This window comes from Eleginops maclovinus, chromosome 9 (genome assembly GCF_036324505.1).
Source record: "Eleginops maclovinus isolate JMC-PN-2008 ecotype Puerto Natales chromosome 9, JC_Emac_rtc_rv5, whole genome shotgun sequence".
Taxonomy (NCBI): domain Eukaryota; kingdom Metazoa; phylum Chordata; class Actinopteri; order Perciformes; family Eleginopidae; genus Eleginops; species Eleginops maclovinus.
Genome location: NC_086357.1, coordinates 21,983,865 through 22,009,690, shown reverse-complemented (window position 1 = coordinate 22,009,690; position 25,826 = coordinate 21,983,865). Strand labels below are relative to the sequence as shown.

Here is a 25,826-nt window from a genome sequence, read left to right as displayed (position 1 = left end):
AGGCTTGGAGGTAATGTACGTTTACGACACTGTCGGCCTCTCTCTTTCTCTTCCTTGCTTCATCAGTCAACGTCTTCTTTTTCTTCGGTGCCTCTGCCATGATGATGTACTGACAATGCTGCGCTTGCTTCTCCTTATACCTGGGTGCGTGGAGGGGGTCTATTTGTTATTGCGGTAGGTGTGCCAGAAAGCAAGTCGAAGTACTTCCGCTCATCTCCCGGCACGGTCTAGCAAAGTTACATAGCGCAGTTATCTCACCTCAGACCCCCGATGGGCATGAAAGAGAGGCAAATCGTCATATTAAAAGTCATTCTAGCCGCTCAATTTTTTTCAAGCTGTTATTTTAAGGTACAAATGCTACATTGGATCGCTTTAATATGTGTCACCGTTTTAAGATACCCAGCAGAGAGCGCCAGAGGTCATAAGAAGACTTTAAAAATTGCTCTGCTTTTTCCCCATCAGAGGCTGCCTCTCCTCCATCTTTACAAAACTGATGTAAAGTCACAAATTGAGCTGTCTGATGAAGTTTCCTCACATCATCCGTCTGCCTTCTGTACTAAATGATGTACCTTATGTGGGAAAAGGATGTATGAATAGGGTCTATCCGTCTATGAACTGTATTGCCGTTTTAAATAGTCCATTTTATGTCATAAGAAGCACATTGTAGAAAAGTATTAAATAGGTGTGACTTGGAAACATGTTGCAAAGACCAAAAAGGTTCTGATTAGCTCATTGGTTTTCACAGAGGTCTATATGACCAATAATTAATTTCAACTATTGCCAAAATAGAGTGTGGCATTCTACAAAGTAAAATGTGTTAAATATGAACTCTGCAATAACGCCACAAGGGAAACAAACCCATGAATGCAAATATCTTTAATAAGCGTGTAGACACCTTTCAAATTCATAAAAGCTGTTTTGAAAAAAGAATAAAGTGTAAATAAATGTATATCAATTCACCATTTAACCCTCCCCAAAAATTGGAAAAACTTGCAGACTTTTAGTACATCAAGGCCTTTGGGCATCAAATCTGAAACCATTGCAACTGTTTAGGGGTACACACCCTTCAACCTGTTTCATCAGGATCAAGTGTGAACATGTTAACTCATCTGGGATACAAATGCAAGCCAGCTTAAATGGATTTGAAGTTTCTGTGTGCATAATAGTCAGGTTGTAGTTTTCTGATCAGTGACGAGGAATCAGTTGAAATAATCCTTTGTGCACAAATATGTGTAACATTACCAAATGATGTAAGACTAAAGCTACATGTGATAAGAAGCTGGCTTTACTTTCAGGATAATACAAGTTGATATAATGGTGATTTATAATGGTGAACTAACAAGCAACAATGTTGGTTATGAATACAAGCTTTTCTGTTTAAGTTTTTAGAGGATATTTAAGGAGCTAGTACAGCGCAATCAGAGTATTGATCTGTTACATTTAACAATGCTTCATCGTGTCATCGATCCAGCGGCGGTATTTTGATAGATCTGTGTACACATTGGGCAGATTTGGGTATCTGCAGCCCTGGTCCGAGTTGAAAGACACAACACCAGCTGGCTTCCCGTTGCACACCAGAGGGCCTCCAGAATCACCCTGTGAAGAGGAAGAAGCTATATTAGATTATTTGCTTTCTGATACTAATTACTTTTAATAATGAGACCATACGTTTTATGCAGTGGCGTTTCTATATGTAAAACGACAGGTGGGTCACAAACAACTTAGATATGTTATAAAGGCTTCTGGTGCTTCTTTAACACGTCAACAAATAGCTGTAAGTTATCCATGGTTCCGAGGCAACAGCTAACTGGTCGTCACATGGAAGAGAGAGCGAGAGAGCGAGAGCGAGAGGGTGTGTGTGAGAAAATGGGCAACAAATGACTACTCTCCAAAACTGCAAATTATCAACAAAGAGCAACACCGTCAGTGCATACATTTACGCACACAACGTGGTGACGAGATATTGGGCGCTATCACAAAGCAATGCTGAAAACAACAACAACAACAACAACAACAACAACAACCATAATGCTTCAGCACGAAAGCACAGTATAGACTTTTAATCAAATATACTTTTGCTCACAAAAGCTGAAGGCTCACTTGAAAAGAATAGCGGCAGGGCGGTTCCCTGCAGTTTTTCTCCAAGAGTCAGTGTCTCTAATTTGCGCTCTAGTAAATGGTCAACTTCATTCATTTCCCGTTTTTATTATTTAAGGCAGGCGACGTATTTTCTCTGCTCTCTCGTCTCTTCTTCTCAATTACACTTCCCGGGCACTCGCACTATCCAATCACCTCTGGAATATGAGATGACCTTGTAGGGGGATGCGAGCGCTTTGCCCCACCTGTGTTTTTTTTTTTGCCGCTCACACTTAATAGAAAACTACTCTGAGCATGCGCAGTGTAGTTTTCACAGCACGTTCATTTTCACAGTGAGAGGGGGGCAGCCCGAGCATGACCCACATCGCTCAGCCCGGCTCAATAGGCACACTGAGGACTCACTAATTAGATGAACGCAGTCCGAAGCAACAATGTAGATGACAACTAAACATGATCTTAAAATATAATTAAATATATATTTTATAAATATATATTTTTTATATTATTTTATTATTGTGCCCCACCTGCCCATAATACGAGTCGCCACTGGTTCTGTGACACCAGAGTTTACATACCTGACAGAATCCTTTTTCTGTCTCATATCCACCTGCACAGATAACACTTGCAGGAAGTTGCCATTTCCAAGCATTCACACAGACATCCCGGTCAAGGATGGTCACATTCACCATTTGCAGGACATCAGTTTTACCACCACTTGTTAGGCCCCATCCAGCTACAGTGCACGTTTGTTTATTTTTTATCTCAATCTCAGAATTTGGAATTGAAATCGGTTGCAATCTTCTGTTCAGTTGAGCTTTCCTGGACAGCTGGAGAAACAAAATCACAAGTGAAAATTAAAAACTAGAAGAGGTCTGATGGAGTATACTTCTTATCCCAATATCAGATCCCAAAATGAAAATAATGCTTGGAAAGGAAGCTGCTCATAGTATTGATGTAAATGCTTTCATTTTTTAACGGATTTTGTTGAGACTAAAAGTGAATTTAACAGAACATGAAATTGATAGATATTACTGATGCTACTGTCTACTTACTTTGAGCAGCATGATGTCCGAACCCGCTTCGATTCTGTTATAAGATGGATGCTTGCATCTCTTCACATCGTATCTCATTGTTTCATCAATCTTCTTGAGATCGTGGGTACCAAGAACAACATTTGTAGGATTGCTAAGGAAATGATCATCAAGAGGCGATCAGTAGTGTTTGCTAAGAACTGATGCATGTTTTGCAAAAAAAAACCTTCTTCGGAATTGATGTCCAATAACATGAATCATAGAGTATTGAAAGAGCAAAGGCAACTCACTCATCATCACAATGTGCAGCAGTGACCACAAAGTTTTCATTGATGAGGAATCCTCCACAGAAATGATTGTGTTGGTCATTCTGCACTGAGGCCATATACAGCATTTGGTATTCCGGGACCTTTTCACCCTTTATGATTTCACTACCAAATGCTGAAAAGAAGGATGAGTTAATACTGCATTTGTAGAAAAGAGACAAATAACCACATGATGGAATCTTACCAGGTAGACCAGGAGTTGTCAGAAGATGAAGAAGCAGAATTCTGTGCAGAGCGTGCAGCATCATGCTTGCAGCTGACTGAACCTGTTGTCTTTAGGCGGGTTGAGTTGACCCTTTTATACACCAGTTCCCTCAGTCAGATACCTGTGGTTTACATCTGACTCACCAAGTGTTGCTTAACCCATCATGTATGCATCCGTGCAAACTTGAAATGTCTTAAAGTGTTGAGTGCATGTGGTCAGTAAAGACATGAGACATCATGAAGTGTGGCCGTTGTTTCAGTAAATATCAGGCCTGTTGTTCTGCGGCCTGCACAGCCTGAACTCAACTATTTATTCTTTATAACATTTGATGGAATTTCATTTAAGTGTTGCTTTTTTTATCTAAATATTAAGTATTGTTTTTTTCTGAAAATGATGGGATCTTCTTCTGTCACATTTTGGATAAATGTGACTCAATAAGCTTTACTCACGTTTAGTTGGATGAAAATATGTGGAAAAATAATCAAAATTCTTTGGCATGGATCTTCTTTTTAGCTTTGACCTTTGGGCTGTTGTCTTTTATTACTGCAATGTTTGACCAACAACTAAATGAGTTGCAGTAACCACAGTTTCCATCTGAAAGTCTGAGTGTCAGTATTATCTTGATCAAGTGTGAAAGTAATGCTGTGAAGTCGTGTCGACGCTTACTGACAGCTTATCTTAAAGAGCACTGAGGATCATTTGTCCGTGTCTGACAACAAATGTATTACAGATCCAACATGTTCTTAGGAGCTATCACTCTTTTGAAGTCATTTGTTTGCATGAAAACTTATAAAAGTTTTCAGATCTTGAAAGCATGCTGAGAAAAGCAAATGCATTCTTTTCGATATGGTTTTTGCAAGTTGATCTAAAATCAATCGGTTGAACTACTTGCTATTATCTGCTATAGTTTAGAAACACTATTGAAAGAAATGTCTGTGTTGTATCAGATAAATCCATGTTATCATCGTTTAACAGCTAGGGCTGTATACTCGTAATAGACACATATTTTGACTGGATATTAAAGGCCTTATGCAAATCGTTGACACTGTTTGGAGTTTTTGTTGCTGGAAAGTCTGTGCACCTCTAACAACATAAGGAGAGCAATAAGAGACTTAGATCTTACCTTAATTGTTTGTTCTTAAATCAATTAGCCAACTTTACCATCGGCAACATTAAAGTTGATTGAAAACATTCAGATTTCTTTTATCCCTGCTACTTTCCATCTTGGGCTCAAAAACACTGCGTAAAGTGTCCATGTTTTGCTTTATAAGAATTGGCATGAGTGGAATAAAGTAATAAATAAATAAACCTGCATCTATAGTTCAAATCAAATACTGATGATACAGTTTATACAATATTTTAAAATGGAGCGTTCAACTTAACGAGTAGCTTAACGTTTGGTATTATATTAAAGTCTATTTTGATGAACTGTTATTCCTTTCACATTAGGTGCAGTTGCTTTGTACTGTGTCTAAGTAAGACTGCCTCCCCTCTTTCCTTCCCTATAACTCAATGAAGACCTTTTTTTTTATCGTGCCAAAATAATGCATCAAACCCTATTGCTCCAGATTAAAGCAAAGTGTCAGTTTACACAGAAACCTTCTCATTACCATCAACACACGACTTCTAATCCTAAATCATTTGAGTGTTACTTTAAAGGAGGAGGGGGGCTACAAGACAGTTATACTTCATTCTAGTCTTACTTCATTATGTTGTTTCTTTCCATATTGGATGCCATTAAGTCTAACATTACAAACGGTACATAAAGCGATCCAACGGAACTTGTCAAAAAGCCCATTATGGAGCTCCCCCTACAGGCTTGGAGGTAATGTACGTTTACGACACTGTCGGCCTCTCTCTTTCTCTTCCTTGCTTCATCAGTCAACGTCTTCTTTTTCTTCGGTGCCTCTGCCATGATGATGTACTGACAATGCTGCGCTTGCTTCTCCTTATACCTGGGTGCGTGGAGGGGGTCTATTTGTTATTGCGGTAGGTGTGCCAGAAAGCAAGTCGAAGTACTTCCGCTCATCTCCCGGCCCGGTCTAGCAAAGTTACATAGCGCAGTTATCTCACCTCAGACCCCCGATGGGCATGAAAGAGAGGCAAATCGTCATATTAAAAGTCATTCTAGCCGCTCAATTTTTTTCAAGCTGTTATTTTAAGGTACAAATGCTACATTGGATCGCTTTAATATGTGTCACCGTTTTAAGATACCCAGCAGAGAGCGCCAGAGGTCATAAGAAGACTTTAAAAATTGCTCTGCTTTTTCCCCATCAGAGGCTGCCTCTCCTCCATCTTTACAAAACTGATGTAAAGTCACAAATTGAGCTGTCTGATGAAGTTTCCTCACATCATCCGTCTGCCTTCTGTACTAAATGATGTACCTTAAGTGGGAAAAGGATGTATGAATAGGGTCTATCCGTCTATGAACTGTATTGCCGTTTTAAATAGTCCATTTTATGTCATAAGAAGCACATTGTAGAAAAGTATTAAATAGGTGTGACTTGGAAACATGTTGCAAAGACCAAAAAGGTTCTGATTAGCTCATTGGTTTTCACAGAGGTCTATATGACCAATAATTAATTTCAACTATTGCCAAAATAGAGTGTGGCATTCTACAAAGTAAAATGTGTTAAATATGAACTCTGCAATAACGCCACAAGGGAAACAAACCCATGAATGCAAATATCTTTAATAAGCGTGTAGACACCTTTCAAATTCATAAAAGCTGTTTTGAAAAAAGAATAAAGTGTAAATAAATGTATATCAATTCACCATTTAACCCTCCCCAAAAATTGGAAAAACTTGCAGACTTTTAGTACATCAAGGCCTTTGGGCATCAAATCTGAAACCATTGCAACTGTTTAGGGGTACACACCCTTCAACCTGTTTCATCAGGATCAAGTGTGAACATGTTAACTCATCTGGGATACAAATGCAAGCCAGCTTAAATGGATTTGAAGTTTCTGTGTGCATAATAGTCAGGTTGTAGTTTTCTGATCAGTGACGAGGAATCAGTTGAAATAATCCTTTGTGCACAAATATGTGTAACATTACCAAATGATGTAAGACTAAAGCTACACGTGATAAGAAGCTGGCTTTACTTTCAGGATAACACAAGTTGATATAATGGTGATTTATAATGGTGAACTAACAAGCAACAATGTTGGTTATGAATACAAGCTTTTCTGTTTAAGTTTTTAGAGGATATTTAAGGAGCTAGTACAGCGCAATCAGAGTATTGATCTGTTACATTTAACAATGCTTCATCGTGTCATCGATCCAGCGGCGGTATTTTGATAGATCTGTGTACACATTGGGCAGATTTGGGTATCTGCAGCCCAGCTTCGAGTTGAAAGACACAACACCAGCTGGCTTCCCGTTGCACACCAGAGGGCCTCCAGAATCACCCTGTGAAGAGGAAGAAGCTATATTAGATTATTTGCTTTCAAATAAACAATAATTCTTTTAAGACACCATACTTTCTAGACAGGAAACCTACCTGACAGAATCCTTTTTCTGTCTGATATCCACCTGCACAGATAACACCTGCAGGAAGTTTTTTATTCCATTGTTTATTACAGACATCCCGGTCAAGGATGTTCACATTCACCATTTGCAGGACATCAGTTTCACCACCACTTGTTTCGCCCCATCCAGCTACAGTGCACATTTGGTTATTTTTTATCTCAATCTCAGAATTTGGAAGTGAAATCGGTTTCAATCTTCTGTTCAGTTGAGCTTTCCTGGACAGCTGGAGAAACAAAATCACAAGTGAAAATTAAAAACTAGAAGAGGTCTGATGGAGTATACTTCTTATCCCAATATCAGATCTCAAAATGAAAATAATGCTTGGAAAGGAAGCTGCTCATAGTATTGATGTAAATGCTTTCTTTTTTTAAAGGATTTTGTTAAGTCTAAAAGTGAATTTAACAGAACATGAAAGTGAAAGATATTACTGATGCTACTATCTACTTACTTTGAGCAGCATGATGTCCGACCCCTCTCCAACTGTATTATAAGATGGATGCTTGCATCTCTTCACATTGTATCTCATTGTTTCATCAATCTTCTTGAGATCGTGGGTACCAAGAACAACATTTGTAGGATTGCTAAGGAAATGATCATCAAGAGGCGATCAGTAGTGTTTGCTATGAACTGATGCATGTTTTGCAAAAACATTCTTCGGAATTGATGTCCAATAACATGAATCATAGAGTATTGAAAGAGCAAAGGCAACTCACAGTTTATCACAATGTGCAGCAGTGACCACAAAGTCTTCATTGATGAGGAATCCTCCACAGAAATGATCGTGTTTGTCATTCTGCACTGAGGCCATATACAGCATTTGGTTCACCGGGACCTTTTCACCCTTTATGATTTCACTACCAAATGCTGAAAAGAAGGATGAGTTAATACTGCATTTGTAGAAAAGAGACAAATAACCACATGATGGAATCTTACCGGGTAGACCAGGAGTTGTCAGAAGATGAAGAAGCAGAATTCTGTGCAGAGCGTGCAGCATCATGCTTGCAGCTGACTGAACCTGTTGTCTTTAGGCGGGTTGAGTTGACCCTTTTATACACCAGTTCCCTTTGTCAGAGACCTGTGGTTTACACCTGCTTCACCAAGTGTTGCTTAACCCATCATGTATGCATCTGTGCAAACTTGAAATGTCTTAAAGTGTTGAGTGCATGTGGTCAGTAAAGACATGAGACATCATGAAGTGTGGCCGTTGTTTCAGTAAATGTCAGGCCTGTGGTTCTGCGGCCTGCACAGCCTGAACTCAACTATTTATTCTTTATAACATTTGATGGAATTTCATTTAAGTGTTGCTTGCTTAATCTAAATATTAAGTATTGTTTTTTTCTGAAAATGATGGGATCTTCTTCTGTCACAATTTGGATAAATGTGACTCAATAAGCTTTACTCACGTTTAGTTGGATGAAAATATGTGGAAAAATAATCAAAATTCTTTGGCATGGATCTTCTTTTTAGCTTTGACCTTTGGGCTGTTGTCTTTTATTACTGCAATGTTTGACCAACAACTAAATGAGTTGCAGTAACCACAGTTTCCATCTGAAAGTCTGAGTGTCAGTATTATCTTGATCAAGTGTGAAAGTAATGCTGTGAAGTCGTGTCGACGCTTACTGACAGCTTATCTTAAAGAGCACTGAGGATCATTTGTCCGTGTCTGACAACAAATGTATTACAGATCCAACATGTTCTTAGGAGCTATCACTCTTTTGAAGTCATTTGTTTGCATGAAAACTTATAAAAGATTTCAGATCTTGAAAGCATGCTGAGAAAAGCAAATGCATTCTTTTCGATATGGTTTCTGCAAGTTGATCTAAAATCAATCGTTTGAACTACTTGCTATTATCTGCTATAGTTTATCCCACCAGTCAGGTTAATATGGTCTTTATCCGACATTTTCATTCACTCGATTGTTTTTGGACATTGCTGCACATTAGTCCATAGTATGATTTGGCTAAATCAAATTAACTTTGTTAGTAAAAGTATTTTAATAATCTTAATACAGTTTTGGTGTTTGGATTTATCTGATACAACACAGACATTTCTTTCAATAGTGTTTCAACATAGATGAACCGCAGAAACCACAGTTCTCAACTAAAGATTTGAGCAGTGATGTTCCCACAGTAGCAGTTATGAGACTAGAGCTCAATGATGTTATCATCGTTTAACAGCTAGGGCTGTATACTCGTAATAGACACATATTTTGACTGGATATTAAAGGCCTTATACAAATCATTGACACTGTTTGGAGTTTTTGTTGCTGGACAGTCTGTGCACCTCTAACAACATAAGGAGAGCAATAAGAGACTTAGCTATTACCTTAATTGTTTGTTCTTAAAATCAATTAGCCAACTTTACCATCGGCAACATTAAAGTTTCACCCTTTATGATTTCGCTACCAAGTGCTGAAAAGAAAGATGAGTTAATACTGCATTTGTAGAAAAGGGACAAATAACCACATGAGGGAATCCTACCATGTAGACCAGGAGTTGTCAGAAGATGAAGAAGCAGAATTCTGTGCAGAGCGTGCAGCATCATGCTTGCAGCTGACTGAACCTGTTGTCTTTAGGCGGGTTGAGTTGACTATTTTATACACCAGTTACCTCAGTCAGAGACCCTGTGGTTTTCATCTGCTTTACCAAGTCTGCAGTTTGCCTACAGAGCAAACAGGTCCACGGATGATGCCATCTCCCTCACCCTCCACACTGCCCTCTCCCACCTGGACCAGAGGAACACTTATGTGAGAATGCTGTTCATTGACTACAGTTCAGCATTCAACACCATTGTGCCCTCCAAGCTCATCATTAAGCTCAGGGACCTTGGGCTCAACAGCGCCCTCTGTGACTGGATCATGAGCTTCCTGACGGGCAGATCCCAGGCAGTGCGGATGGGGAACATCACATCCTCCACCTTGACCCTCAACACCGGAGCCCCTCAGGGTTGTGTGCTCAGCCCTCTCCTCTACTCCCTGTTCACGCACAACTGCGTGGCCACACACAGCTCCAACACCATCATCAAGTTTGCTGACGACACGACCGTCATCGGCCTGATCACAGACGGCAAAGGCTATAAGAAAATTGCCAACACCCTGAAACTGAGCACCAGCACTGTGGCCAAGACCATACAGCGGTTTAATAGGACAGGTTCCACTCAGAACAGGCCTCGCCATGGTCGACCAAAGAAGTTGTGTGCGCATGCTCAGCGTCATATCCAGAGGTTGTCTCTTGAAAATAGACGTATGACCAGTGTTGTAGTCCTCGAGTCCGGTCTTTTTCACTTACTCGTTCTCGTCTCGGAATTGAAAGCAATTTTACTCGGTCTTGAATCGGTCTCGGACTAGAGCTACATGGGTTGGACTCGTTCTTTCGAGGGAGTCCTCGCGCGTTTTTTTTTCACCACATAAAATGATGCACCGTTTCCTTTTTCATACTTTTTAAAAATGAATTATACATCTTAATTAAACATAAATCAAAATGAATCCATTGATTCACATTGTATTGGGTGATCCCAGAGTGCCACGCTCCTGTAAGTCGTTTGTGCAACCAGAGATATTTTTCAACAGTCTGGTGCTCAGCGCCAAGATGAGTGAGCAATCAGCGGTCATCAAATTTGCTTTCTCAAAACAACAATTATATTTGCAGTAAAGGGTCAAGGAAGAAACACAGCGCAGAATGCAAATTCTGTAATATAACAATTACTGAGATGTCTGGCACCACATAAAATTCCCACCGGCACGTCCAAAGGAAACACCCTGAGAGGTAAGTGAAGCTAGACTTGTAACGTTACGTTCATGTTAGCTGTTAGCTAGCTGACGTTAATATTGTTAGCTGTTTCCAAGTAGTTGGCTTTGTGACATTTGATTCAGCATTAGCTTGTCTTTCCCCTCAATGTCATGATAAACTAGATGACCGTTGGCTGGCTATCGTTAACAGTAAGCAATGGTTGGCCAGGAGGAGTGAAACGGGTGAGAGAGGGCGAGGCGACAGACAAATGAATCCTGGATTGAATACCATTAGAACTAAAGAGCTAAAATAAGCTATTACGTGTTCTACTGTAGGAAATGTTCATTTATTCGAAGCCCAGGAGTCGATTCAAAAGAAACGAAGTGAAGCCCCTCTTATAAGTTTTAAAAGGACTATTTGATAAAAGGATGCAGCAGTAGGTTTTACAAAAGTTTCACAGCTGTGGCTCAATAGCCCGCTACACGCGTCCACAGGCCGCTGACTGAGTGGAGCTCATCAGTAGTTACTGTCTGGCGGTCCGGAACAAAAGAGAGCTCGATTTCACAATACAAACATGTTTTATAGAACCACCCATTTCCGACCATAAAATAAACAACTTCAAAATAAGACGTGCTCCGGTCTCGTGCTCTCATTGGTTGGTAGCGGGGGCTGGATCCTGTTGGCCGCTTGTCACATGGGGTTCTCCGGATTCTTCTATAGGCTGACGTCGTCGGGGGCGGGTCCTCTTATGACGCGTCGCCATCTTGTTAGTGATGTCCTGAAGCTCTCACCTACGATATTCTATTATGCAATCCTTCTGAAGTTTATCAGTTATTACACACGCAATAGTATCATTGCAGCCTCAGTGAGTGAGAGGTAGAGGCGGTGTGTTTAATATGTAACTCCACGCGTCCTTCTCCCTCTACTCAGATATACAATACAATATTAGCTACATGCTATCTGAGGCTAAAAACAACATCCGGTAATACTACCGGAATTGGAAAATATGATCCGTCCAGAAACAGTGAATTATCTTTTAATGTTCCGTTTCAATATATTGATTATTTCTAAGGCTGTGATCGAAACCGCGTACTACATACTACCATACTTCCATACTCCATACTCATCGATCAGACAGTATGCAAAGCGTTTACACAGCAGCATACTACATGATAACCCACAATGCACTGCGCTCCTACCCGAGCCGAAATCAACAGGCTGAAGCTGATTTCATTTTAGCTCTAAACTCTTTAAATATATCACTTTGTCGACATTTCAAACATTTTTAGGCGAAAAAGTAGCCGTTTAGAGCCCCAGTTTATCGTTAATTTGTCTAAATACCAGCTGTTTTGTTTGGACGAATTCGGAGCTACTCAAGCTAGCCGTAGTGAGTAACGCACTTCCGGTCATTTTCACAAAATAAAACACCCGTTGCCCTTTATTATCCGGAAAACCATAACGACAGAATCTGTGCTTTTACTTTGAAAACGGGAAGCGAACCTACCCTCGATGTAGCTAGCTTGAAACCGCCGTTTACCTTTTTAATCAACTATAAATCCAAAGACAGATAGCTAATGGGACATAATATACAACATAATATAACATACCTCAGCCTGAAAATTGGAGGGAAAAATTATATCCGTTATATTTTCAATCGCTAGGTAAATTTACATCATTGAGCAACAAAGTCGTTGTGAATTGAATACTTTCATAAAATGTAATAAATAATCTCATTTAAAAACTATACTTAGGGTTAAAAACTTATTTCATTTATTAATTAAATAATTGTTCCTAAAAATGCTTAAAAGTTCAATACATAGATAGTCTGACAAATTCATATTACATTTTTTTACAGGTGGCTTCAAGAGGGCCATATTGCAGAGTGAATCCCCATGTTCCTCTGTTGCGCCTCTATTTTAATGGAGATGACACCAGGAAGGACTTCCGTGTGTCCCGGTGGTTTAAGTTATACCTATCACAGGAAATGTGTTTCTTTGTAAATTATGTAGCTAAGCTATGCAACGGATGCCATTGATGGAGCTGACGAGCTAGCTAACCTAATGTAATGCTAGCTGAGCAAGGCACAACACAGCTTAGCAACACAGAACACTTTTCAACTGGGAACAAAGATCAAACGTTTTCAATGTTGATTTTCGATTTCACAACCACAATGCATCTTGACGAACTCCCAGTAAGGACATGGTGTAGTGGGGTGCTTTGCTAGTTATTATTTGCATTGAAGCTAAGTAACATTAAAACAGGAGGTTTTGTTAATTTATTTTTACCACAGTTAACGTTACAGTTACTAGGGCATGGTACTTTGCTGAGCTGAAAATGGCACGAGTTATATATGACTCACATAACTCAGCAACTAGGCCTGCATGTCTCATGATAATGAACCTTCCCTGTACATTTATGTAGGCCACAACAGTATTTTAGCTAATTAAAGTGTGAGTGAAAGCATTTTTCTTGCAAATTTCCTATTTAGACCCATGGTCTTGAAAATTGACTTGTTTTTGTAGGTCTCGGTCTGGACCCTCCAAAGACTCGGTCTTGACTCGGTCTCGGCCACCCCAAAATCCCAAAGTCTTGGTCTTGACTCAGACTCGACACTTTAAGGTCTTGGTCTTGCCCCGGACTCTATGGTGGTCTCGTCCCCATCACTGCGTATGACTGCTGCCAGCATTGCTGCAGAGGTTAAAGGGGTGGGGGGTCTGTCAGTGCTCAGACCATACACCTCACACTGTATCATCCCAGAAAGAAGCCTCTTCTAAAGATGATGCACAAGAAAACCCACACACAGTTTGCTGAAGACAAGCAGACTAAGGACATGGATTACTGGAACCATGTCCTGTGGTCTGATGACACCAAGATAAACGTATTTGGTTCTGATGGTGTCAAGCGTGTGTGGCGGCAACCAGATGTGGAGTACAAAGACAAGTGTGTCTTACCTACAGTCAAGCATGGTGGTTGGAGTGTCATGGTTTGGGGCTGCATGAGTGCTGCCGGCTGTGGGAAACCATGAATGCCACCATGTACTGTGACATACTGAAGCCGAGCATGATCCCCTCCCTTCGGAAACTTGGCCGCGGGGCAGTCTTCCAACATGATAACGACCCCAAATACACCTTCAAGATGACCACTGCCTTGCTAAAGAAACTGAGGCTAAAGGTGATGGACTGGCCAAGCATGTATCCAGACCTAAACCCTATTGAGCATCTGTGGGGCAACCTCAACTGGAAGGTGGAGGAGCGCAAGGTCTCTAACATCCATTTTTTTATCCATGTGCAGCACTTTGTTTCAGCTGCGGCTGTTTTTAAAGGGCTTTATAAATAAATTGATGATGATGATGATGATGATGATCCACCAGCTCCGTGATGTCGTCATGGAAGAGTGGAAGAGGATTCCAGTGGCAACCTGTGAAGCTCTAGTGAACTCTATGCCCAAGAGAGTTAAGGCAGTTCTGGAAAATAATGGTGGCCACACAAAATATTGACACTTTGGGCACAATTTGGCCATTTTCACTTAGGGGTGTACTCATTTTGTTGCCAGCGGTTTAGACACTAATGGTTGTGTGTTGAGTTATTTTGAAGGCACAGCAAATTGACACTGTTATACAAGCTGCACATTGAATACTTTAAATTGTATCAAAGTGTCATATCTTCAGTGTAGTCCCATGAAAAGATATAATAACATATTTACAAAAATGTGAGGGGTGTACTCACTATTGTGACATACTGTATATACAGCTCTGGAAAAAAATTGAGACCACTTCAGCATTATCAGTTTGTCAGGTTTTACTATTTATAGGTACTGTATGTAGTACCCACCATAGTTAAATTATTATTTTTATTTTTTATTTTACTCTACTGACAACATTTCTCTGTTTTGGAATTCAACAGACACTGGAATGGCTGCCATACATGTAGAGATTGAGATTTAAGAAAAATGTGGAGTGGCCTCTTAATTTTTTCCAGAGCTGTAGATATACTTGAAAGTAACATTTCTGAGCTGGGCTAATTAATGAAGTGATCGGTGAAGGAGCTTTTTATACTATAAAGCAACTGTGTGCATCATTTACTCTAATAGTGCAGATTTATTACGTGGTGTTACATGTGCACACATTTTTGTCTTGTTGTTTGGGGGGGCCCATGAGCTCTCAGTGCCCAGGGGCCCCTGGGGTACTGATCTGGCCTTCACTACATCATGTGAATAGCATGGGCTGGGTTTTTCACATGTTCCTTAAGATTCAACTATTTATTCTCTATAACATTTGATGTCATTTCATTTAGGTGTATCAAGTATTTCGATTTTTATGGAAATTCTTTGACCCTTAACCCACCAAGCTTTAGTGACAATTAGTTGGATGAAAAGATTATCGAAATGTTAGATATGACCTTTGGGCTGTTGTCTTTTATTAATGCGATGCTGCAGGAAAAACTGAATGAGTTTCAGAAACCCCAGTTTCAATCCTCAGCTTTGAAGGTCGGGGGAAACAAATTCTGTGAAGTTGTGTCAACGCTGAGTTACAGCTTATCTAAAAAGTTGTTGTCTGTGGGTTCATCTGAGACAACCCACAGTCCAGACATTTCTTTGAATAGCGTTTCAAACTAGAACAACCACAGCAACCATAGTTTCCAGCTGTAGATATGAGTCGCAATGTTCCACAGTAGCAGTAATGAAACTGGAGCTCACTTATGTTATCATTGTTGAACAGCTACGGATGTATACGTGTAATAAAAACATGTTTTGACTGGATGCAAAATGCCTTATGCAAACCGTTGATACTGTTGGGAGTTTTTCTTGCTGGCCACAGTCTGTGCACCTCTAACAGAATATGGAGAGCAATACATTTTGAGGAAAACATTCCCCTAAGCCCATAACTTTAACCCAGTGTATCACCTTCTCTTTCCCTAGATGAGCACAGGCCTGCAACCTTGAGAACTTCTGAGGAAGTAGTTTTGTCTCCTTGTTATTGTTTGTTAAGGGTTGAGCAAAAGTTTACACAAGATAGTTTGCTGGCTAAGGACAGCTGGTAGTCCATCACATTGATTATTTCCCTTTGGCATATACGCTCCTAAGCCATGGACAAGAGTTATGGGCTTTACTTATTTCATGTTCTCATGCAGAATGTTGATTATTCTCTCTGAACCAGCTAAATACACAGGACTGGGTGAGAGATTTGGTTAGGAAGAAGCTGTGTCACTTCGTTGCTGCAGCTAATCTCTTTGTCAATTATTTCAATACATTCGCCAGTGTCTGCCATCAAGTGGAGCTCTCCCATGTTCTTATGGTGATTTGAGTCCTTGCTCCAGAAGTGTCCATTTCAATATGAGACAAGTACTGCTTTAATCTGACATTATTTGTTTGTTCCTTAAATATATATTTGCCACCTTCACCATCTGCAACGTTAAAGTAATGTACACATACATGCATCTGTAGTTCAAATCAGATAGTGATGATATATACTGTATTTTAAAATGGATCATTCTACGTAATGAATAGTTTATCTTTTGGTGATATAAGTATATTTTGAGACACTTTTGGGATTTACATATTAGGTACGGTTGATTTGTACTGTGTCTAAGTAAGACCGCCTCCCCTTTTTTTCCCCCTACAGCTCAATGGATAAATAATCAATGTCATGTTATAACAAGCACATCATAGGAAAGTATTAAATACAAAAGAAACACAAGATAGGTTTATTTAAAGCACATTTTATAAGAAAGAAGATTCAAGCCAGTACAGTACACTAAAAGCATGTTGAACTTTTAAATTGGTGATAGTAATGGAGAACTCAAGAGCAATGATGTTGGGATTCAAAACTTTTCTGTAAAAGTAAAATGTTTTAAGATGATATTTAAAGCGAAGGGGCCATTATCTGTTACATTTAACAATTATTCCTCTTGAGAATCTTTCTGACCCAGGGTAGGTATTTTGATAGATCTGTGTATACATTGGGCAGATTTGGGTAGTCGCAGTTCCTGTCCCAGTTAAAAGACACAACACCAGCTGCTCTCCGTTGCACACCAGAGGGCCGCCAGAATCACCCTGTGAGGAGGAAGAAGCTATATTACTCAATCACTTTCTAAGACTACAAAATACAAGAACAGAAACCACTTTATATGTCAGGACAGGAAACCTACCTGACAGAATCCTTTTTTGTCTTTGTCATATCCACCTGCGCAGGTTACATTAGGAGGAAGAGTAATTTTCTGTTGTTCCCATTTTCTTTTACAGGCCTCCAGGTCAAGAATGGGCACATCCACCATTTGCATCTCATCAACAATTTTATGAACACCTGTAAAGCCCCATCCAGCTACCTGGCACTTTGTTTTATCTTTGATCTTAATCTCAGTTGTTGGAAGTGGAATCGGTTTTATTCTTTTGTTCTGTCGAGCTTTCCTAGACAGCTGGAGACAAACAAAATCAAAAAGTGAAGGTACAAATCTAGCAAAGACAGACTTACAGGAGACCTCAAGCTAAAAATGAATTGCGCGAAGATGAGGCTGCTGTGAGATTTAATGTAAGGAGGTATATGTTTGTGGCACTAGAACAGAATAAAACAGAACATTAAAGTTAGAGCAATGACTGTAAAAATGTTACTCTCTACTTACTTTGAGCAGCATGATGTCCGACCCCTTAATAACTGTATTATAAGATGGATGCTTGCATCTCTTCACATTGTATCTCATTGTTTCATCAATCTTCTTGAGATCGTGGGTACCAAGAACAACATTGGTAGGATTCCTAAGCAAAGGATCAGTAGTGTTTATTAAAAACACTGCTGCTTCTTTAGATAATTACACAAATCATAGATTTCTTAAAAAACATTGACAACTCACAGTTTATCACAATGTGCAGCAGTGACCACAAAGACTTCATTGATGAGGAATCCTCCACAGATATGAACATGTTTGTCATTCTGCACTGAGGCCATAAACTGCATTTTGTTCACCGGGACCTTTTTACCATTTATGATTTCGCTACCAAATGCTGAAAAGAAGGATGAGTTAATACTGCATTTGTAGAAAGAGACAAATAACCACATGATGGAATCTTACCAGGTAGACCAGGAGTTGTCAGAAGATGAAGAAGCAGAATTCTGTGCAGAGCGTGCAGCATCATGTTTGCAGCTAACTGAACCTGTTGTCTTTGGGGGGGTTTAGTCTACCCTTTTATACACCAGTTCCCTCAGTCAGAGACCCTGTGGTTTACACCTGCTTCACAAATTCTTCATTAACCCATCATGTATGCATCTGTGCAAACTTTAAGTGTCTTAAAGTGTTGAGTGCATGTGGTTGGTAAAGAAATGAGACATCATGAAGTGTGGCCGTTGTTTCAGTAAATATCAGGCCTGTGGTTCTGCAGCCTGCACAGCCTGAAGCACATGCATACATTGTGTGAACAGCATGGGCTTAGTTTTCACACAGTGCTTAAAAATAATGTATTCACTCTGACATTAACTATATTTACAATTTCGTATCAATGGCAGTTTAAATATCTTTGTTGATTTTTTTTCGCTGGATGGCTGTTAGAATTTAGTGACATTGAGTTGGATGAAAATAAATTGAAAAAACAAAGTTCTTTTGTATGGATCTACTTTTTAGCTGTGACCATATATTACTGGCATGCCGAAAACTAAATGAGTAGCAGAACATGCGGTTTCCATCTCCCAGTCTGAGTGTCAGTATCATTACGATGACAAGTGTGAAACGAGTTCTGTGAAGTCATGTCAACGCTGACTGACAGCTAATCGCAAAGAGCATGGCGGCTTGTTTGTCAGTGTTTGACAAAAGTGTAATATAAAGTGAATATGTTATAAGGAGGTGTCACTTTTTTGAAGTGTAATTCGTTATAACGAACATAACTTCAACAAAGGCTTCAAAAACTGAAAGCATGAAGAAAATAGCAAAAGCATCCAATGGTTCTTTTCAAGGTAAATAGGTTGAATTCATTGCTAGAATCTGCCTTGCATTATTAACACTTATGTATTTAGCATGAAACTAGTCATGTTCATTTTGCATCTACATTTTTCATTCAATGGATTTGTATTCTCTTTGACATTGCTCTACTTTGGTGCATACTATGATGTGGCTAAACTAAATGAATTTGGCTCTTTAAAAGTGTTAAGAAGATCAAAAAGGTTTTTGTGTGTAGATGTATCTGATACAACCCACAACCCAGACATTTCTTCAGTAGTGTTACATCTAAAAGAACCACAGAAACCACAGTTTCCAGCTATAGATGTGGGTATTGATGTTCACCTAGTAGCAATTATGCAATTTATACTTTACCGGTGGATGCTAAAGGCCTTATGCAAACCATTAATAATACAGTGGTTGGATTTGTGCTGCTGGCCAAATTCTGAAGATGGTACTACTTTAATCTAACCCTATATTCTCTCCCCTGCAGCTTAATTGAAGCTTATTTTCATCATGCTGAGGATTCACATAAAACACTGTGACTATTCCTCCAAATTAAAGCAGAGCCTGAAATGTATATCTACCCAAAAGTAACTAAGTACATTTACTCAAGTACTGTACTTAAGTACAGTTTTGATATATTTGTACTTTACTTGAGTATTTCTAACTCAACAATTCAGAGGTAAATTGTGTACTTTTACTCCACTACATCTATTTAAAACCTTTAGTTACTTTGCAGATTTGGAATAATGATGTTAAATATAAACAGCACTTAAATACGACTTTAGTTACACCTGGGGTAAATTCACAATCCTCCCTGCAGTATACAAAGTCATTAAAACTAGCTGCAACTTTAAATAACTTATGATATATTACTCTGAAATAGCACCAATCTGCACCATGAGTACTACAGGACAATAATATTTTATACAATTCTTACTAAATGATGTTCTTTATCTACTTTTGGGTACCACTAAGTGTAACATTACATGCAGTTAATATTATATCAGCTGTTGCTGTTGAGCCGTTAGTACTCTGTGATACCCAGCAGAGAGCGCCAGAGGTCATAACAAGACTTGAAAAATTGCTCTGCTTTTTCACCATCAGAGGCTGCCTCTCCTCCATCTTTGCAAATCTGATGTAAAGTCACAAATTGAGCTGTCTGATGAAGCTTCCTCACATCATCTGTCTGCTTTCTGTAATAAAGTAGATCATTTTTAATTGGGATAGTGATGTATAAAAGAAACTATAAACTAGTTTAAAAAGGTCAATTTTATATTACAATCAGCCCATTATAAGAAGGTAGGTTGGACATTCAACATGTAGCAAAGACCAAAACGATTCAGAGCAGCTCATTTTTCTTTAGAGGTCAATAGAGAGTCAAGACAAGCTAATTTATGCCATACATTTCTGACACAAGGCCATTAAAAGTGTGACTTCAAAATACAATAAAAGCATAGAGACAAAGCACATTATCGAAAGTGACATTGATATACCTAATTCAAATCAGTCCTTCAAAAGCCAAGACAAGATCTGTTTAACTTCAAAAAGCAGGCAAGTGGAAGTTTGCTATCTGATTATGTGATGCAGCTACAAGAATTAGTCATCTACATTTGGGATAAGCAGCAACACAATAGTTCTGGGTAATGGAAGAAAACAAAAGGCCAAATCAATTTATATGATTTGTGCTGCAGCCACTGAGTCTGGAGGTGCAGGATAGGATGGGTTACTGCATGGTACTAGCTGCATTGTTTTCTCTTGTAGCTCATTAGTGGTCGTCTTGGATTCTATGTAATGTCAGTACTACATATTTTACATCTTTCTGAGTTTGAGCAGAGAAGTGATGAACACTGCATATGCATATTATGTTACTGTGGCTGTAATTTGTAGCTGGTGCTGCTCTGTAGACACAGACACATTGAGAGAGATTTTAGAGGCTCTGTGCAACTGCCATGTGTTTTCAAACCTTTATATAATGTACGAAGGTGTCGAGCCAGGAGGGATTTGACGTTGGCCTGCTGTTGAACCTCACAGCTTAGACACAGCTGTCTTGCTATATTGCTTTCAGTGTAAATGTTGCTGTTAATGTTGCACAATCTGTCCACACATGCGTAAATGGGGAAGAAATAAATAAACATTATATACAGCTTGTTTTTAAAGCCCTAGTTTGGCCATGATCTGAGTAAGATATTGTAACTCAGTTGGATTGGATCTAGCCTCCAGTTTTCCATAGCTTATTTCTCCTACAACGTGACAACACAGTACAGAGGAAATACTAATTGTCTGATACAGCCCACAGGTTTTAATCCAATAATAACTTTCTCACCTGCTTTATTTCAATCCTCCTAACAGGAAAAGAAAGCATATTTTGTCCTCGTTCAAGAACATTCACCTGTTAATGTTTTGATTTTAAAAAGTGCAGTGTTGAGAAAGTATCGCCATGCATACAGTGAGAAAACGCAGAGCATGTCTAGTTCCACTGGCTTGAAGAATTACTTCACATAGCGGGGCTTGAGGGGCAGGGTGGATGGGCTTAAACTTTTCATGAAGCGGCACTGACTTTGGTCTTTTCCAGTCACTAACAGCCAAAGACAACCTCATAATGTTGACTGGGACATCGGCCAACATGTGGCTGGCCTGCCTTGGCTGGCCAAAATATATAGGAGATGGTCTGTGCCCCTTAAGGCCACTACAGGCTTTTCAGAAATCTTCCTATATTCTTTGACTTTATTTTTGAGATCATATTCTTGTATTTTGACAGTTGACCAGTTGCAGGTGTTGGTTGTCCTTTATACTCTTGTGTGCAGAAGTACCCAAAATGTTGATATTAGCATCACGGCAACTAGCTTAAGCTATATTGCATCAACAAATCTACTGTTATTTGACCTGTTTTGCATCTGTCTCCCAGGACTACTTTAATACTATACGAAAAGAAAATGATAGTAGCCAGAGCTAGAATATTCCCATTCAGACAAGTACTAAAGCAGTAGTGTTAAACAAATAAAACGATATAATTAGCATTTCAAAGCCACAGCCTGGAGTGTGGCGTGTAGATAGATAGAATCGGAGGATGAAACCCTCTTTATTAGTCATGCACACAGCAGAGCACACACAGTGAAATTAGTCCTCTGCATTTAACCCATCCTAGTACTAGGAGCAGTGGGCAGCTATCGTGCAGCGCCCGGGGAGCAATGGGGAGGGGGGGATTGGTGGTGTCCGGTGCCTTGCTCAAGGGCACCACAGCAGAGCCTAGGAGGTGAAATGGGACCTCTCCAAGTAGCAGTCCACTTTCCATATTTCAAGTCTTCGGGGACTTGAACCGGCGACCCTACGATTCCCAGTCCAAGCCCCTACTGACTGAGCCACTGCTGGACCATCTGTGTGGTCATCATACTGGCCTTTGCTTGAAATATACCTTACATATAGATTTCACATTATTTCAGTTTTTATTTTTGTTGTTCGAACAAGCTAACCAGCATCTGTAAAGCTCACTAATGATCAAATTAGTTCACAATCGGTTGGACTAGTTATTTGGAAACCTTGTGGTGACAATGTTGCTGCTGCAGACCAACATTTGTTGTAGCACAAAACTGTCAGGCAACCTGTCGTAATTTCACTCAGAAATTCTATTTTATACATTCTTACTTAAAGATTTTTTTTTAAAGCGTTTCTGGGTAGAATTCTTACCTTTGTAAAGAACCAGAATAGCTGTTTGTCCCTGTTTCCAGTCTTAACGCTAAGCTAAGCTACCTCTCTACTGGCTCTAGCTGGCTGTACAGATGTGATTGGTATCAATATTCTCATCAAACTGCAAAAAGCAAATAGTTGCATTACTTTTTTTTTTATTGTCTATTTTGTAACCACATTTTTATGCTATACTTTTTTGAACTTTTCCTCTCATTCTGCTGCACACAATCATCCTTCCGTCCTCCTCTTCACCTTGTCCCCCGGTGTCTGGCACGACTGCAGGCATCCGGAGAATGCCCAACATGGGGTTTGGCCGGTCGGCCCCACATACCTGCAGCGTGGCATGGCAGGGCTTTAGGGGAAATGCGGCGCATGTGCCACTCAGCAGCCCAGCCTAATGTCCTAAGTGGCTTCAGACAGGAACACTAATCCACTCAGTGATGAGAAGGGCGCAGTCTGAAGGCTCTGCTGCAGGCTGCCAAGACTGTCCGAGACCACTCTCGGGTTCAGACTGAGCACAGTGCGCTTCAAAGGGAATCATTGCAACTTTAATGAAATAGCATTTCCTTTGCAGGTATTTGACTGTGGTGAATCAATTTGTTCTTGCTTTTCCTCTTTCTTATGAAATATTTATTGTCAAAATGAAATAGGACAGTGAACTCACATGAAGTAGAACACAAATAAAAAGACAGTATGCTGAACTGTATAAGAACTGTATTTTTCATAACTTTAAGTGATAGCACTGGCAATGTTGACAATCATCTCAGATATTTATATTTGCATGTCATTCTCCCTGATGTAAAATTGTACACCCAATATGTGCCTTTACATCAAGTGTGAGTCTAGATGTGTTTTGCACGATTATGGCCTACTGTTTGCGTCACAGACATTTCTAAAGAACAGCAAAACATCATGTGGAAGAACCAAATTATGCCATGTCACTTGCGCAGATTGGACCACTGGAGCATTTGTTTTGTCCATGTTTATACACCCCAAACAGCAATGCATTCTCTGCACTTTTTATGTGTATTCTGTTATTTCTTCCACTATTTTTATTGGTTTTATTTGTTTTATGTCCTATATATATATTCATACTGCATTGTTGGAGTTTCCAAGTTTTTCATTGCCATATCTACACTGTAGCTACTGTGCATGTGACAATGAAGCCTCAGGATATTTAAATTGAAAATTGAAATTAAATTAGCACTGTAACTTTTTAAATCCTGATTATTCCTGGAATTTCCCTCCATTCTCTTTCTGACAGATTCATAATGTCCCAGGATAAGTCTAGCTTTTTAATCAAAATGAAATATACTCAACTTGAGACGACTCATTTTCCCCTCATAACCCTAGTCAAATATGAGTTTACTTCTACATGCTTGCACCTTTTTGATGACCTTTAATGCAATTTTGCCCACTCTAAAAATCATCTTGCATGTATGAACACAAGGTACTATGCCCAGAAGGTTGGTTATTGTCTATCAAAAAGTCCATGTCCATGCCCACATAGAGACAAAATGGTAATACTATGGTTGATTATTGTTTCACACCAATCAATTCATTGTTCAAAAGGATTATACAATATTTTAGATCTAATTTGCAGTTATCATTAGACAAATTGTTCGCAAATGAAAAAAAAGGAACCTTTATTTTTGTATCTCTAAAATGGGATTTGCTACAAAACGCTAAATAGGTTCGGTATTATCTTGAATGTGGTTATACCAAATAAAACATATACCTGATAACCATACACACACATGCTCACAAACGTACATACACACTCATCTGTCGTCCACCCTTTAGTCCAGCTATTCAGCATTATAACTTGGCTGTTTTTGTAACAAAACAAGGCCTAATCCTAAATTCAGGGAGCTGTGAATGTGCCTCAACAAATGGCAGACAAATGAGAAGGATTAGCGAGGGCCTGTGAAAGAGTGAAAGGTTTGCCATTGATCTACGGTGGTCCTGTTCTCTTTCAGGGCCACTCGGTCTGAAAACCCCACTGAGTAAGAGCATACAGGGCCACTCCAGAGCCCCCTAGGCCACCGAGAGACACACAACAGCCACAATTAGTCTCAGGAGCTGTAATGGCAATTCAATAAGCGCTTTAAAATTGTGCCTTAGTCCGTCTGCCACCCCACAACCCCTCCCATCCCTTCCATTTTCGTCTACATACATAAGATTGGTATTATGAGTGGCGAGGGGCTCTTTTTTCTTTCCCACCCACCACAGTTCTTTTCAGTCGCTGTGAGAGAAAATGACCACACAGGGTTTCAAAGGTTCCAGAGGCTGTGGTTTGTTGTCGCTGAAGCAGCATGACTTGTGCCCCTGTAGATTTTGGCTAAGGCCCTCCAATGGGCTTCTATTATTACTTTTTTCTGTCACTCAGATACAAATTAATTTTGAAGCAGTCAATGTAATCTTCTGTATATAGAGTGCTTTTATTGGGTCATGAGGTTTACCTTCATCTAAGTAACGTGTGCTGCTGTGAATATGTGCTGTACTGTGTCATGTTTTAACATGGCTGACATTTCCAGCTAAATCAGAGGCCTGAGCAGAAACATAAAGACGTGACGTGCCTACCAGGTGCTTTCTGACAGACAGTTAAGCGACAACATCATCGCATGACTCACTCTCTCAGTCCTCCACTCACACCGATCACATCAAACATAGCCCAAACACCTGTGCTCCTGACATCAACACATCGTGGCCGACGAGGAGCTGAGGATGTCTTCTGGATGGCTGTCATTTCCATTCTCCTGGGCTCTCTTTGGGACATTCCTGGTTGATTTTGCACAGTGTTTAGGTTTTTCCTTTTGCCTCATGATCAAAGGCCAAAGCTTTTGATCAGGACTTCCAAAGGATCCCTCTCGTTTTGCTGGCGAGCAAACTGACAGGACAGTGGTGGAGCAATGATAATTACAGCTCCCATTTGGTGTCCCTGGAACTGGCACCAACCGGCAGTCGCACCCTCAGGCCAAGAAGAAAGGAGAAATTCTTGGACAGTTAAAAAAGGAGAGTGGAGAAGTAGAGGAGAAAAGATGGAGGACAAATCTGACAAAGAGGCGAGTCAATCGACAGAACAGGCAGAAAATGGGATTACTTCAGGCGTGCAAGTTTTAGTGTGTCTACTCCAGCTGAGGGTTGGATAACGATCATATGTTCAGAGATACCTACAACAGCTGAACTGTACTGTATTTTGTACAGCTACTATATAGTATTTTCTTACAATAAGAAAGCAAAAAAAGCTAATATATAGATGTGTGTTGTAGACTGATAACGCAAGACACATTTTA

At 39.7% G+C, this 25,826-nt stretch overlaps 3 protein-coding genes across 3 annotated transcripts; all 3 read right to left on the bottom strand.

The window, feature by feature from the left end:
- Positions 1–861: 861 nt before the first annotated feature.
- Positions 862–3,778, bottom strand: LOC134870088 (duodenase-1-like). Its single transcript, XM_063892106.1, has 5 exons — positions 3,639–3,778; positions 3,419–3,569; positions 3,150–3,282; positions 2,673–2,924; positions 862–1,596 (listed from the first exon to the last, which is right to left on the bottom strand). The coding sequence occupies exons 1-5, from the start codon at positions 3,700–3,702 to the stop codon at positions 1,441–1,443; spliced, it is 756 nt and encodes a 251-aa protein (XP_063748176.1). The 5' UTR covers positions 3,703–3,778; the 3' UTR covers positions 862–1,440.
- Positions 3,779–6,335: 2,557 nt separating this feature from the next.
- LOC134870090 (granzyme-like protein 1) lies at positions 6,336–8,275 on the bottom strand. The gene is made up of 5 exons (XM_063892107.1): positions 8,124–8,275; positions 7,904–8,054; positions 7,639–7,771; positions 7,162–7,413; positions 6,336–7,070 (listed from the first exon to the last, which is right to left on the bottom strand). The coding sequence occupies exons 1-5, from the start codon at positions 8,185–8,187 to the stop codon at positions 6,915–6,917; spliced, it is 756 nt and encodes a 251-aa protein (XP_063748177.1). The 5' UTR covers positions 8,188–8,275; the 3' UTR covers positions 6,336–6,914.
- An 8,344-nt stretch (positions 8,276–16,619) lies between these two features.
- LOC134870087 (duodenase-1-like) lies at positions 16,620–18,112 on the bottom strand. Its single transcript, XM_063892105.1, is given in 6 exon segments — positions 16,620–16,933; positions 16,936–16,969; positions 17,065–17,331; positions 17,536–17,668; positions 17,764–17,914; positions 17,983–18,112. Coding segments are annotated over 6 exon segments (774 nt in total). The 5' UTR covers positions 18,047–18,112; the 3' UTR covers positions 16,620–16,808.
- Positions 18,113–25,826: the final 7,714 nt, after the last annotated feature.

What these genes read in the sequence shown, in the direction of transcription:
- LOC134870088 (XM_063892106.1), bottom strand. Translation starts at nt 3,702, where the DNA reads ATGATGCTGCACGCTCTGCACAGAATTCTGCTTCTTCATCTTCTGACA. An exon ending in GCTGCACATTGTGATGATGA is followed by an intron (nt 3,283 to 3,418) that starts GTGAGTTGCCTT and finishes TCATTTCCTTAG; the next exon opens with CAATCCTACAAATGTTGTTC. An exon ending in CAGAAAAAGGATTCTGTCAG is followed by an intron (nt 1,597 to 2,672) that starts GTATGTAAACTC and finishes TCCTCTTCACAG; the next exon opens with GGTGATTCTGGAGGCCCTCT.
- LOC134870090 (XM_063892107.1), bottom strand. Translation starts at nt 8,187, where the DNA reads ATGATGCTGCACGCTCTGCACAGAATTCTGCTTCTTCATCTTCTGACA. An exon ending in GCTGCACATTGTGATAAACT is followed by an intron (nt 7,772 to 7,903) that starts GTGAGTTGCCTT and finishes TCATTTCCTTAG; the next exon opens with CAATCCTACAAATGTTGTTC. An exon ending in CAGAAAAAGGATTCTGTCAG is followed by an intron (nt 7,071 to 7,161) that starts GTAGGTTTCCTG and finishes TCCTCTTCACAG; the next exon opens with GGTGATTCTGGAGGCCCTCT.